The sequence below is a fragment of the Polyodon spathula genome, chromosome 16, assembly GCF_017654505.1.
Source record: "Polyodon spathula isolate WHYD16114869_AA chromosome 16, ASM1765450v1, whole genome shotgun sequence".
NCBI lineage: Eukaryota > Metazoa > Chordata > Actinopteri > Acipenseriformes > Polyodontidae > Polyodon > Polyodon spathula.
In genome coordinates, this window is record NC_054549.1 from 34,038,656 (window position 1) to 34,054,434 (window position 15,779).

General features: G+C 37.6%; 1 protein-coding gene across 1 annotated transcript in view; it reads right to left on the bottom strand.

Annotated features, from left to right (window-relative positions):
- Nucleotides 1–861: 861 nt before the first annotated feature.
- LOC121328389 (POC1 centriolar protein homolog A-like) overlaps nucleotides 862–15,779 on the bottom strand; it is a 47,721-nt gene continuing 32,803 nt past the window's right edge. Inside the window, exons 10-11 of the mRNA XM_041273020.1 lie at nucleotides 11,205–11,411; nucleotides 862–1,332 (exon numbers count right to left, since the gene is read on the bottom strand). Coding sequence (XP_041128954.1) covers nucleotides 1,213–1,332; nucleotides 11,205–11,411 — 327 coding nt within the window. The 3' untranslated portion in view covers nucleotides 862–1,212. The remainder of the gene's footprint in view (nucleotides 1,333–11,204; nucleotides 11,412–15,779) is intronic.

Genomic DNA, 15,779 nt, shown 5'->3' on the forward strand with positions numbered 1-15,779 from the left:
ATCAGCACAATGAAAATGCACCTTATAATATATAACTTGCAAATGTTTATAACAAAATCATTTGAAAATTCACAGAGCGTTACTTTATTTTAGAAAAAACCTAACCAGTGTCGCGCTCCTCCACCGACAGGCAGTGTTTGAATGACAGGCTACGTTTATTGAAGTGAGCAGGTAAATCTGGATTCCTGCAGTCTTACCAACACACGTCGTGCTATTTCAAGTAGCACTTCGATGGCTGGTTTGGTGTCCCACAAAATGAGGCCAGCAGAGCAGACTATGCAGTTTCAGCTGGCAAATCAAATCACAACATCGCTTGTACACCCCCTAGTGTCAGTCATAACCACTGAACCACTGCTGCTTAAAAAAAAAAAATGGGATTCCAAAAATCTAAACCCAGTTGTGGGTCGAAACCAATTCTGGAACACACGCTTGTAGGTCTAAATAGTTTGTTTACCACTTTAAAAGAAAATGTACCCTTTACAGACAAAAAGTTTTCAATTATAGCACTTTAGTTTTTTTGGACTGCCTGTTATACAGCACCTACGTCACTTTTATCTGAGTCTAATTTTAGTGTTATTTTAGCTTTGAAACAGAGGTGTCTCAGACTCTGTGCTGTCAGGTGATCTCCTAGTTCAGCTGACATCTGGACCATGCTGAAGTTTGACACTGCTTTTATGAATAACCTTTGCAGACCAGGATTGCAGATTTTGCTGAAATGAATACAGTTGTTTGTTCCTAGTACTGAAGCAGAGGAAATAAGATAATGTAAAATAATTAACGGCCAGTCACTCTGTTTTGTGGTTTAGATAAGGCTCTCTCTTTTTTTTTTTTTTTTTTATCAAAACAGACACCCATGAATCAAACATTTTTCAATGATACGTAGGCTTATTCATTGGAATAAGAGGGGGGGTGGGGGGGATTAGCCCACTGTACTTTTAACTCTATGTAGTAAAGCAATGTATTTCCTTTGCTACCATTACTGGTTAATTAAAACCTGAACTGTAGCAGCCCAACTGGCTAATACAGGGTCACATGCCCACACCACATAAGTCTTCAGCCACTCTTGCAGTCAACAGCGCCCTCTATGTCACACCCCAGCTCAGTGTAGCGTTTCGATATCGGAACCTCTCCTCTTATTAAATACAGCAGACAAACGACACGGACCATTTTTTTTTTTTATTAACCAGAAATGAAACTAAACACATGCTACCTCTACCTTTTTATCGTACTGCAGGTAATGGCTTTGGTTTGAACCGTAGAGCACTGCAGCCCAGTATGCATAAGATATGCTGCCCGGGGAGTTTCATCGCCACTTCTTCTGTTCAATTTGCTCTGTGAAAGTGATCACAAAAAGTGAGTGAATACAAAGAAAGCATAAATAACTTCAGAAATGCAAATTTTTAATTAGCTTTAACAATGAAGCACAGTGGGCATCGTGAGGTGATTTATAATTGATAGATATACACCACTTTCACATCTTCTGCTAACAAGAAAAAAAACAAGACCACATTCTCATTTTCTTTTCCTTATTTGAGAACATTCATATATTATATATTCATATTCATTTTTTTAAGCTACAAAATTGTACAGATGGCAAAATGTTAAAAGAAAATTCACAAAACAGTTTTGTACAAAAATAGAGAATATTTACATTTAGTTTAATAAGACACAATGTCAAACACAGCACTTCAATTAAGGAACAGAAAACAAACATTCACCTGCAAGAGCTCAATTGGGCTCACACATACTAAACTGGATTAAGGATGAGCTCAGGAATAAATCTATTCAGTTATGCAAACAAACACATAAAAGAAACTAGTCTTTAAATAACTTAGTGATGTATTGTTTTTTATAAGCAGGCTCTAAAGGGATATTTCAAATTATACAAATAACTTTAAATCAAGACGCATAAAAAAAGATCAGACCTGTCTTTCAGTAAAGTAAATGATATACTCAGGATCCTGGATGTTTATTTACTAGTATGAAGCTGTAGTGTGATCATCTGCTGGCTGTCAATGCACTCTCTGAGCTTGTCTTCAGTCAAAGTCAGTCTCTGTTCAGTTATGCACCTAAAACAACTGTTAATGTCTAATGATTGTTTTTTATAAGCAGGCTCTAAAGGGATATTTCAAATTATACAAATAACTTTAAATCAAGACGCATAAAAAAAGATCAGACCTGTCTTTCAGTAAAGTAAATGATATACTCAGGATCCTGGATGTTTATTTACTAGTACACACAAGCAGTTAAAGATATCTGAATCCAACCATTTTTACTATGTTTACTAAAATGAAACATGATTAAGGTTTCATTCACTTACACACAGACACATGACAAGCCCACAGCTGGTTACAAACACAGCCCATATGCAGTATACACTATGCTATTGTATTTGTTTCTGGCTGCACACGCAGATTCAGAAGCAGACAGAAAAGCCAGCTGTATCTGCTTTACATCCCGAATGAGTCCCTGAAATACGATTCCATATAAGATTTTGTCATTTTGAATAAGCACGCCACCATGAATAAGCATCATTGTCCTGAATCAACCGATACTTGGAATGCAGTGTACATATCAAACTGAGCTAGCTTTAATGGTTCGTGTTTTAAGTGCTTTTGTGGACTGTCAAAAAGAATGCACTGGCAATAGGACAATCTTTACAACTATAGACTTTTTTGTTCAGTCTTCAGCAGATGGATGGATAATTTTTTGAAGGAGAATCATCTGAAACAGAAGGAGTTTCAAAAGCCAAATATATCAATTTCATGATATACTTGTCCCTGATCCCATGGGAGCACTGAAGTGGTTGGAGTTACCTTGCCTGCAGACTTGCCTTACATATATTGTCCAGATTGGCGACTGACAGGCTGAGCTCCACAGACTCAAAGTGCTTCAGAGAGCCCCTTAGTTAATTAAAATGAAACTGCAATTGAATGTCACTGCAGTTTGGACTGTGCTTCCTTCATCTTGTACAGACGAGTGCTTGGGAGTTGAAAGGCAGGAGATATGAACAACATTCTGTTGTGGATGTACAAAATAAGGATAATAGGTAAAAATGGGAAAGGAAGTAAATTAGGGTGCGCCAACAAACGTTTTGATTTAAAGCATTAAAAAGCAACTGAAGATGTCTGTTTTTTTATTTCGTCCATCACTTCTTTCCATTATGAAAAAAAAAAAAAATCAATTTAAAATAGACCAACATTTCACACATATACTCAATTTTATATTGTTAACATTCCAGAGAGACAGAGAAGCAACAAGACTGGAGCCATCATTTAATGATCAGAGCTAAAAAGAAAAAAGAATATTTTATATATATACACACACACACATACACACACACACACACACGCACACATTATTACTGCAATATGCTATTACTGAGTTTCAAGTTCACATATATTGTGAACTTGCTTCAAATACCCTAAGACCATATACAATGATTTTTCTTGCATAAAAGAGACCTAAATAATAAATAATACCTTAATATAAGGTTTAGACGAGGGATTGAAATGAAGTAGTCTAGGAGTAAGTAAAGCTACCACAACCAACATAAAATTATGTTTAACCTTCAGGTCATCCCAGCTAGCATGCTTTGAGCTACCATACAGGTAACTGCCATAGTTTTGAAAAAAAAAAAAAAGAAAAGCTGTCATATTTCTGTGCAGCATGAAATTGCAAAGCTGTGCTGGCATCTGTCATCTGAGGCAAGTGTAGAATCTTTTGACAGAGACAAAAGACTACAGAGGTATTTCATAAAGCACATGAATGGATAAAAACCTCGACTCAAGGACTGAAATCAACAAAACTCCATTACAATACATACAACAGTGCTATGTACAAGAACAGTTAAATATAGCACTGTCAACTAAAGCAAGGCTATCTAATTTAAAAAGAGGGAACAACAGGTTATTTTAATACTGGTCAGACAAAGGGATCCGCACAGCAATTTTTAGCTCACAAGCCCCCATACACAAAATACGCCAGACATACAGAGAATCAGTCTTGCTTGCAAGGTTAGTAATTGCTATTTTTAGCTTTGCAATTTCATTTATTCTCTGTGAATGCTTAAAAAAAGAAACTTCTTTTTGTATGTTCTAGTCACAGTTATGATGGCCCTGAGGGTTCTCAGACAACAGCGACTGCACTGTTCCAGCAGAGGGTTTGGGGTCATCACAGCTCGGGAATGGCTGTGTTTTGTGCGCTCCAACATGCGGCTGAGTCTGAGAATCGAGAGTCAACAGGCTTCCTGAATAAGTCTCGCGGGGCCAAGGAGCCATAACAAGATAACGTCTGCTGGTATTTCATGCTACAGGGAAAGGGTTTCGCATTTCCTTCCCATTCTTCTCCGCCAGCCAGAATCAGAGTGTGCTTTTCCAATCAATACAGTGTGCTTATCACACCATCATGAGCTTGCAAGCTGTGCTGCCAGCGATATCATTCACCCTGTATGGCAGAGGACAAACCAGTTTTATCAAAATCATCAGGGTTTTTCTTATTTTTTTAATAATGTTTTTTTTTTTTTTTTTTTTTTTTTTTGCTTATTGTTTAACAATAATTATTGTATGCATAATAACATTTATCCTCCTGCAAATACAAAAGTGGAGCCATTAGTGTCACAATCCCAACAAGCTTCATCATCTGTGTACAAAATGTATGCATGGCATACATACAGCACCGCCGCACAGTATCTCCATGCATCCCAGGTTCTCATACTCTCTATAACTTGTCATACAGCATGCTGTAGCTAATCACAATTGGCCAGTAGTTCTCTAGGTATTACTGCACGTCCATAAAGACACACAACGACAGGCACCTCATTTTGTTTGTAAAATGACAGCAGGAATCCTACACTTTTGTCCTTGGCAGGAGCTTCTACATCCACAGCCTTTAAGGTTCAGGTAAAGTCTAACTTTTTTTTTCTTTCCTCTGAAGATCTTCTTTATAGTTTGTTGTTCAGCTAGATGAGAAGCGAGTACTAAATATAAAATTATTAATACCAGTAATACTTTTATTTAGCTTAGTATGTTACGAAACTCCAGAGACAAGAGGCACACTCATGATTAAGTTAGTATACACATATAAACTGCTTATTTAAACTGATCCATGATACCGTTTTACAATTCTGTACTATTATTGGTTGAATGATAGTTTAACAGGAACAATTTTAAGCGTACTGGGTGAAGTCCAATAAACTATGGTTTCCTAGCTCAAATCCAATACACATATTTCTCAGTACAGTTTGGAAAGTCTGCATCTTTTATGCTGTTCACATTGCTTCACACTTTGAAATCTCTGTTTGTAACACAACAGTACAAAACATTACTAAAATAAAAAAGATGCATACAGGAGCTTGTAACTTCAACACTTACAATTAAGCTTGCCACTTTTCGATATTAATTGTTAAAGCTCGTTAGATGTCAAATTCCCCAAAAAATATGAGTTTGACTGAAATAAATTTATATAGGATAAACGTCAATAAAACCCACTCGCTATTTTTAATTTTTCTTACCAAAAAGAATCATTTAGAAATCATCTCTAGTTTGTGTAGTTTTTATATTTACTGTCTGTCCAGTCTTCTTTCCGCTCTGAATGGCTAGGGGTTGCTGTCAATCATCTCAGTGGTCTGTTAGTACAGTAGTTTCACTGTCACTGTCATTTCACCCTGTTGTGACAGATCTCTTTGAAGTAGCGTTACAATGCTCACATTCACTGAAATGACTCTCAGTCATCAAGACCTGCACCGACTGTGCACTTTCATTTGCCAGCTGCAGCGCCTGGCACTCAAAGTGCCCACTTTGAAATTAGCAGGTTAAGGCATAGGTAGGCTTTTGCTATAGGTATACGGTGACAGTTACTAGTATGATTTGAAAATGGGGCACAAGAGGAAATCACTTAATGAATATTGTGCAAAATACCCTGATCTACGGCTGAAGTGTCCGCGGCAGGACGAGGCGGGCCTGTCTGCCTTACCTTCCAGTTACTGAGTCCAGCTGTGCTGAGCCTGAAGTAGGAGAGGGGGTGCTCAGACTCCAAATAATACGTGCAAGTTAGTTCTGTTCAACTATCTAATGTTTCGTTCTGTGCATATTATTTTTACTCAGAAATGTATGCTACAAAAGTCTGGGTTAATACACTTTTATATGCTGCGTTTCCTACGGTTTATTTGAGACAATTTTTTAAATTTGTGTAGGACCTACTGTATATCTATACAAGGTAAGCTCTGCTGTGACCAAACGTTATTTCAATTAGAATGTTGATAACCATGTTTTTTTGCATGTTGAATATGATAAAGGGGTTTCGCTAAATAAGACGTTTCTCAATGGCATAAAAAGTCTGTTTTTTTTTTTTTTTTTTTTTTTTTTTTTTTTAAGTATAGCGGTCGATTTCACCCATTCTGCTTGAATGGAAAAACAGATAGAAAAAAATGGTAAATTCTTTCTAAAATAAACGTCGATATTAATCGTCAATTTGGTAAAAAAAATAAAAAATAAAAGAATAGTAGCAAGCCTACTTATAATATATTTCATTTCTGCTGGGAAAAAACTTACTTCTAAACCGGTGGGGTAAAGTGTTAGTCCAACAAACATTTAATGGTAGATAATCCACAAAGAAAGAATGAGGCTATATCTGAGGTTACAGGATACACATAGTCCCTTTAAACCTTACAAGCTGTCAAGAGGCACTATTAACCCTTTACAGTCCTTTGCAGACCAGGTCCAACATCATCAAAAATATGTCATTCACAGGCCCCTAGTCGTTATTTCCAAACAAAGCAGAGAAAAGACTTTAATGGCCGAGATAAGACAAAAAAAGAGGCAGATCTGAGCAATACACATAGTCCCTTCACCACAGACATAACACAGACATAAACATGCAAGACAGCTGCTTCTGCATCCAGCACTCAAACAAAATCAGACATTTGCCAAGCTTTTTGAGATGTTATAGTAATAAAATAATGACTTGGATACCATTACTGAGGAGTTCGATGATAAATCAAGTGATCAGGAGATGATTTATCAGTATGTGTGACTCAGAACACATTTGTGATAAATACAGCGAACAAGGGCTAAGCCCCTCCATCCCCTTGCTTTGTTATGAGGTTAGGCATGGTGCAAGGTGGGTTTACTTATACCACTGCTAATAAGGAAAGTGTCAAGGAGATAAAGGGAGTCACTTCATAAGACTTTGAAGAAGTTGCCAAAGCGTGACTGGGAAGAGGAGAAGACCTGCCTGATAGGTCAGAGGGAACTGCTCCCTGTGAATGGATGAAGGCCTGGAATGTCAATAAATGGTCCCATGTGCATGGTCGCCTCTTCACCCCTGTCTTCATGAAGACCAGAGCTATTTATCACATGCTATTGGAGGTGCAGTGGCACAAAACCACTTCCACTCACAATGGAAACCATCTGCTGCACTGCTCCCCTCCTGCCCACCCCCCCAGGTAACGGACAAATACCAGCATCCAGGTCAAGCAATAAAAACACATGGAAACATTCAACAGCAAAGGGAGCACACTGGCATGGCTTAATTTGTGAAGATCAACACAGAGCAAACATCAAAATACTGGCCCCGAGCAAACAAAGGCTACAGCTAAACTAATCACAGCTGGAATAAATTAGGCTTCTTGTTGTACAGCATAACAAGTCACTTTTTAAAAGACACTTAAAATGCAGGAATGAATAATTATCCACATCCTTCCGAAAAAAGATAAGATGGATCAAAAGCCCTCTAGCTCAGTGGAGTACTGTTTTCGGAATGGGTTATCTTTGAATGTAATTTTACATCGGTGCTTATTTATGGCTCCAACATAGGGATGCACTCAGTTATTGATATCAAAGGCTAAAAGACAATCCCTGCCCTAAGAAAGTTTCATTCTTTCTTTTTTTTATCTTGCCAGCTGAAAGAGTTGTGAAGACGTTATCAGTTGTAATGTCTGTTTATTATAGCGTTGTCCACAGTCACTGTGGATTAATTGAGGTACAAAAATAACCTTCAACTTCTTATTCCAGATCACCTTTGCAGTCCTTAGGACATTATAATGGTTTAACTACCATAAACCTAAACACAACCAAATTTGCCATTGCATCCTACCATGCAAAAAGTCTGGTCAGTACAGTTTCTTTGTAACTAAGAAAATGTATCAGAAGTTACCCTAAAAATCTGTACCAGTTTTAAATATTGTGTATTGAGTAGACTGTAAAATTGGCTTCTGATTGCTTTTAGACAATTATAAATAACTGGTATAACCAACAGAGCCACATTTACTTTATAGCAGAGCCCAGAGAGAATGGGTTAAAGCAATCACTTTTCTTCTGACTGAATTTACTAAATAAATATTATGCAATGTTGAGTTTAATTGCCTTTCCTTAATCAATGACTGTCCTTATGTTTAAGATTAGACTAGCAACTGCTGTGCTAGTTCACAGTAATGATACATTTTCCTTATAGGCGATTTCTTTTATGTTCCACTGACTAATACTGTGAGTCACCCTGTGGTAACAATAAAAAAAAAAAAAAAAAAAAAAAAGATTTCATATTTACAAATCTAAAGCTTATGAACAGCTCTGGCTCCAACTGAATTGCCATCATTACGCTTCCACAAGTCTGTTTGACATTGGAATTATCAGTGGCACATGTATTAAAAATACATATATTTTATTTGCTTTGTTTCAAACACTTAAGTATAAGAAAAGGTACCATGCCAGCTGGCTCAGTGGCTTTGTCTATTTAAAATGCCGCACCCTAACGGTCTTTACTCATTTGCTAGCCTCAGACTGACAGTCACCCAGTTTTTTGCCCTCTCTACAACAATCTGGATTTCTAATGTTCTTTGTCAGTAAAAATAAATATTTTAAAGTATACAGACTAGAAAGAAAATAAGCTTTTTGTTGAAAATTGGATCACCCCCATGGGTTTATAGCAAGCTAAACAGTGCCACAACACATATATATTGGGTTAACCACCGGCACCAGCCCCTTAAGAAAATATAACCTACTTTTACTCAGTGTCCTAATGCAATTGCACTAGCTGGGTCTGGCCAGGAAGGTGCAAAACCAAACAATCGTCAGTTTAGAGAGTCATTCCTGCTGTCACATGTATTTCAATTGACGTTCACCAGTTTACACAGCACACAATTTACCATTTTGCTTTTAAGTGGCAATGATTTTAAAATGTATCAACATGCATCTATGACAGGGGTGGCCAACCCTGGTCCTGGAGAGTCTCAGGGTGTCCTGGTTTTTGTTTTACCCCAACCTCTTAATGATGTAATTGACTTAATGATTGGGCTTAATTGGTCAGAATGACTGTTTGTTCCAGGTATTTAGCGATTGATGATTTAGAGCTACCTACAAAACCTGCAGGATTGACGCTCTCCAGGAACATGGGTTGGCCACTCCTGGTCTATGGCAATGGCAGGGATTTTATATATATAAGTCATGGTGTCAACTTTCTGTGCTGTTTTTGCCTGAAATAAATATTGTTCCTACTGTATGGCATCCCATGTTTACAGTTAATTGACAAGGGTAAAGTAAGGTTTTCAAACGTATTCTTACCTGTGGGATATTTTTCTACTTTAATAAAGTGTTAGATATATTGGTTTTGATAACTTTTAGAAAATTAACACATATTCGAATACTTGTCTGAATCTTGAACGGATATCCGAACATGAAATTTCCACATTTGTCATAGTGTTACTTTAAGATAAAAACAAAACATTTATTTATTACGATAGTGGCTTGCAAATGCTGGGTAAGTGACCTTGAGTCAAGGCCTAGCCACAGCGCAGTATTTTGTATGATTGAACTGAGCTGCAAGGTGAGCAGAAAAAGATGCAATAAAGCCTCAAGAGTCTTGAGTTTCCCACTGCAGCAGTTTATTTGACACCAAAGGATCTAGGCTTCTGAGTATTAAATTTCCCAATAAATGGAGACTAGATATCCCATGAAACAAGAATGTGAAAGAGTCTTTAAGAGTCAAAAAGGCTGAAATAAAACACTCCCAAATTTATCTGCCAGTCAGCGAGTGTCTGTGTTATCTTACAGTCAAGGGCTATAAATAAAAACAGTGTACAGACCAACCGATATTCAAAACACAAGCCATGCCTACTGTGCCTTTATCAGAATACAGTGTTTCCATTTCCTCCAGAAAGAAGAGAGATGCTTTCCTAATGCATTCCCAGAAAAAAATAAACACACACACACACACACACACATTCCCTGCCCCTTACTTTGGCTTGCTGAAGTCTGCCAGGAAAAGGGGCCTCTTCAGTTAGCAAACAAAATCATGCAGTCTCCCTCCACAATATACCATTACCAGTGTAAACTGAAGCAGTCTTGCCTGATACGCTGCCCACACCATCAGTACAACAATTAACAGAATGATGAAGCCCATTAGGTAAGAACGCATTAGCCCATCCTTTGGTGTCTACACTTATAAGTGCAGTGACCCACTTAGTGACAATTAAAGCCACTGCAGACGGCCCTTGATGCACACAGTCAGATTGTAATATTAATAAATGCCCATGAAATCTAATGCAGATAATATCACAACTGTCACTTGGGTTATTATATACATGCACATATTTAAAACAATTATAACTAATGACTGTAATCAGTCTTCAGAGCTGTGGAGAAGGCTTCGTTGGTACTCACACAGACAGATCAACTTGTTTTAAGAGCACTAGGATAGGAAGTGTTCTGCTGCATAATAACTGGGACATGGTGGGGCTATTCTAACAGTACAAACTCATAGGGGAATTAAACTGGACTTTACGGTATACACCCCCATATCAGAGCCTTTTATACAAACAAGTGAATGATGTATTGTAAAAAAAAACAGCGTTTTTAGTCCCTCAAATTTAAGAATTAATCATTTCTTAACTGAAACTAGAGTTCCTGCAAAAGAAAAACCTGGCAAGGTAGTGAACGATCCCTAAACAGTAAAAAAGGGACATGCAACAGTAAACCCTGCAGCAGAGGCAATTATATACTGTCTTCTTCAGTGCTGAATGAGACATTCAAATAAGAGGCAGCTATAGGGAGGGTGCATTAGTTCAAATCAGGGCGATATGTTAAACAAATATCTCTGTGAAATACATCCCAAACCATACCAGTAGAGACAAATCTAGAACCATGCATAAGAACGTCTGACAGACTAAAAGGACTAAAAGCACCACCAAATGGATGCTGGCTTCTAATTACCTGGGTAAGGACATCCAGCTGGCACACTATATGTTCCAGGGTGCTAGCCAGGGCTGCTGGAACCCCATTGTCCTGAGGCTGCTGCTGTCGTGAGGTTGGAGATGAGACAGGAGTATCTTTGGGAACCTGTGAAGGACAAGTCTGGCTCAGACTCCTTTTCTCAACATGGGAAATGTCTGAGAACTCAAATCCTTCTGAGGACTGTGACTAGAAAAAGGGCAAAGAATTGGAAAAGAAATGTGCAGTTTAGTTAGATTTAGAAAAGAAAATCAAGCATGGGGTCATTCACAAGAATAAATACAGTAAACGTTACTGATCCTTGACCTTTGCAAACACTGTGAACTGAGGAGGCTTGCATTTTTACTGACTGACTTGTTTGATAACATACAAAACTATAAACTTGTCTACTAAAATGTACAAAAAACACAGTAGAAATGAATCGTTCACTTTAAGAAATATCTAACATCTACCAGTATGTCCATAATCCTCTGGTATATGAAACAATATCCTTTGTAAAATCTGTGCACTCAAGCAAAAAAAAAAAAAAAAAAAAACACATCTTTTATATATTAAGCAACAGTCTCCAATAACAAAACCGGCAACATTCCAAGAACAGTAATTCCTGCTTTAAACCGTTTCACCTTGAGCTATTCTTATAGGCGCTTACCTCAACATCTGTTCAACAGGTGCTGTAAAGGCAGATTACTGATCCAAGGTACAGTGAATAAATATGTATTGTATGATGCTGGTGACAGGGAGGCAAACAAAAGGTTGGCAGGGCAGTCTCTCACAACCTCCCAAAGATCACTATAAAAACAACACATGGGTATGGCATGTATTCAGATGCTTTTTGAAAAAATACATTTTGTATTTTATTATTAATTTTTTACATTAGACGCTGTAGTTGGGGGGGGGGGCGTAGTGGAGACCGTGCTATTCGTTTTCTGCCTCATAACAAGAATACAAGTGATTGTGGTTGGGAATTATAAGGCAAACGAGAGGCCTGACCATACTGGGTATTGTCTAAAAGGCTGCCACATAAAAGGGAGCAATTTATGAAAAGGTAACAAAATTCTTCTTTTGTGGTCCAAAGTTTACAGCTAGGCTGCGACGACCAAAACCTAAAATCCCTGTCTTGCAACTTAAAAAAGCCAAAGTGGTAGACACTATGCCACCCAGGCTCAACTGCTGACTTGGTCTCTATTGGAGATTTCACCTGGTGGTTCTTCTTTCTGTGTATATCGCACTGCTTGTCTTATATTTTTACATTTTTCTATGTTAAAATTCAAATTCAAAAGCTGATTTTGGATTTCCTCAGATTGATGAAGTATAAAACTTGCGTTTTGTTTGTCCGCACTTATCCACAACTGTACCTGTCGCAGCACACTCTTAATCATGACTTCTCCCCCCTTTTTTTTATTTGTTCCCAGAAAAAGGAGAGAGTCCATTATGGCAAAAAGGAGAGGAAGCACTGAATTGTATTTTGGTTTTTTATAAGGTTATAAAAAGGGTGGTTTACACAAGCACCGCAAACCATGTGAAAATCTGGCTTGAAGGTAACAGGAAGCTGCTACATCTGAACCCTATTTAATGTTCTGTTGTGTGCAGTAATCCAGCAGGTATTCTCTGTGTGAGCCTGATTTCACAAAATTGAATTACATTCTTAGATTGGTAAGGGAATATAAGGAAGGTATAAGTACATACTGTACAATACAGATTGCAAATCTGGAGTAATATTTATTTGTAGTTCATAGCAGTTTTTAGAAATAAGACATTATGCTCAGAAGAGAAAAGTACTAGACCTTCTGGCATATTAAATTAATATTATATAAAATCAGAGGAAACCGATTATTCCTGAAAAAAAATAATAATAAAGTTGGATTTTTCTTCAAATACATGGAATAATAGGTTAGCTTTATCTGGAAATTGAGAAACACCTGGTCATCAACTGATTTGTTAAAAGCTAATTAACTGGGAGTGTGCAGAATTAAATTAGTAACTTCCCTAGATCTACCACCCCTGGATGTATCAAAGTGTTACAGACCCCTTGCAATGTTCAAGAAACACATCATTTTACCTACGCTATATCCCGTGTTGTTTACATCACAGCATTTGTTTTCAACACATTCCCGACAGTTTTGATATTTCTTTTTATCAATTTGTTTAAAAATGTAACGCTGCTATACAGACAATACGGGACACAGGTATTCTTTCCAAGGTGTTCTGTAACATTTGAATACATCTTAGTCATGCACTTTACATTAAAGGTTTTTTTATTGGCTCTTAGAAATGGCCTAATCTCCATCAGGGGTACCTCTTGATTGCTTGCAAAACCCTGCAGTTCAAATATTTCTATACATAGTATATACTTTATATAAACCCAGACTGGTTATTAGAGCACACACTGCCTGGCTAGATTGAAGAATTTACCAAGCAATATGGATCTGGTCCAGAGTACATAGATTGCAGCACAGATACTTTTTTTTTCTGTTTTAAACACTACAGCACTGTTGGTCTCATACAGGAATCACAATGTCAACACAGATCATTACTGTATGACCCACAAAATATTAGGCAGTACCTGTATCTTTATTTAAAAGACAAAAAGAGAAAAGCAGAATACAATAAGTAGAAGTGACAATATGTGTTGCGTATGTTAAACGCAGTTCCGACATGATTCCAAACCCCATCTGAAATTGCTTTTGGATTGTATAAAATCACATGTACTTTTGTTAGATTAGTTTACTTCTCTCTCTGTGTTCCTTTTATTCTACATAACCACCAGCTCATGGACAAAATGACCCTTTTTGTGCCTTAGTAGGAATGGCGATTAACAACGCATGTATATATCCAAAGACTAGTTTCTGACGACGAAACGGGCAGTTATGGACTGCAGATATAATCAAATGGTTTCTTTTTTTTATCTGCAGTTTGTTTTCCCAATGCCACTCAGATTCTTGATTTCACCTCAGTCTTCTCTAGTAAAGTCAATGATGAAAAAGTTTTTTTTTGTTTTTTTTTTTTTTTTTTTTTTTTTTTTTTAACTCAAAGACTTAAAAAAATTTAGACGAGTTTGTTATTGCCATAGCTTCTCGTGCTCTCATTTCTTCAATGCCTTATGTAAGAGAAAAGCTTTCTCAGCATCCAGCAAAGCAGATAAGCAATATGGTTTTGAGGCTGATCACATTAATAAGTGTTTTACGGACATCTGCGATGGCACCAGCAGGTTGAAAAATCTCTCTGTCTCTCTCTCTCTCGGATGAAAAATGTTTGTTATAATTATCCCTTATCGGCTTGCGATTGTGTTTGTTCCGTTCACACTGGCAGCTGAAAAGGCAGGGGGACATCTTTATTTACCCTCATTTCCTGCTAGGGAGACACCCCCCCCCCCCCCCCCCCAAGGAAATTAGATTTTCAGTTTGTACAGTATCCAATTCCAAACTGGTTGAGATGGAGAAAAAACAACTGAAAAGCCCCCAAGCAAACAGTAACAAGGTAAAATTAACTACTGGTGAAGGAATTAGCTGTTAGCAAAAGCCCCATAATACATCTGCTGCAGCTGCTTACACATATGTCCATTCACAGCCTGTGATTCACAATGCCTTATGATACAGCAGATGTAATGAATCACCTGGACTGGAAAAACTAACTGTGGAAAAGTTGCCTCAGGACATCTGAAATGTATCCTTGGACAAGAAAGGCAAAGTCATTATTGCCAATGTTAATACAGCCATATAGTTAACTTTTACCATGAAAAAAAAACTACTTTGAATTCAAATGTATTTTGTTTAATTAATGAAAATAAATACAGCAAATAAGTGTCAAAGAGTGTATTAATGCTTTATGAATGCAAAAACATTGACCATTGGTGTCAGAACTTTACTGTTTCAGTAGCTTGGGCATTAGAAATCAAACAAGTCTATCTTGGACTCAGTGGAATGTATATGTTTGATCTCAAAACCTGCTGCCATGTGTTCTCAGGAATGAAGATAATACTCTGTCTCCAGCCCTGTGCACAGACCTGATAACAGAAGACAGACTCCTTCTATGCCTGCCTGGTTGCTTATCTGAGCTGGAGTGCAAGGGAGGTTTTGTTACTGGCCCAGTGTCTAGCAGAACGGCTCCTCCTGCTTTGAAGAGTCAGCAACCTTTATTTTTCTTTCAACGCTCAGCTACCATCAATCTGACTTTAGGCACGTTTATTGTATGTCTGCACAGGGTTATAAAAGAAAGGAACAGCAGAGGTGGACACAAACCAGAAGAAAATAAGGGCTTACAATGCATGTTACTGTACTCTGTCCAGTTCACTCTTGGCAAATCCTTACAAGCTCCTAAAATGCTCCTTCATTCAGCACAGTTTCATTTTCTAGAGAAAAAAAATACAACATCAATTCTTGCTGGTCTACGCAAATGCCTCTATCAGTTAGATTCATTTATAAATGTAACACCCCCACCCCCACCCCCCCACCCCCGTACAAGTATGGTCACACTGCACTGCAGATTCTGTCTCCTGTGTATGACAAGCATTATTATAAATTATTTCTTCTGATCCCTGCAGTCTCTGGAGAACTAAAT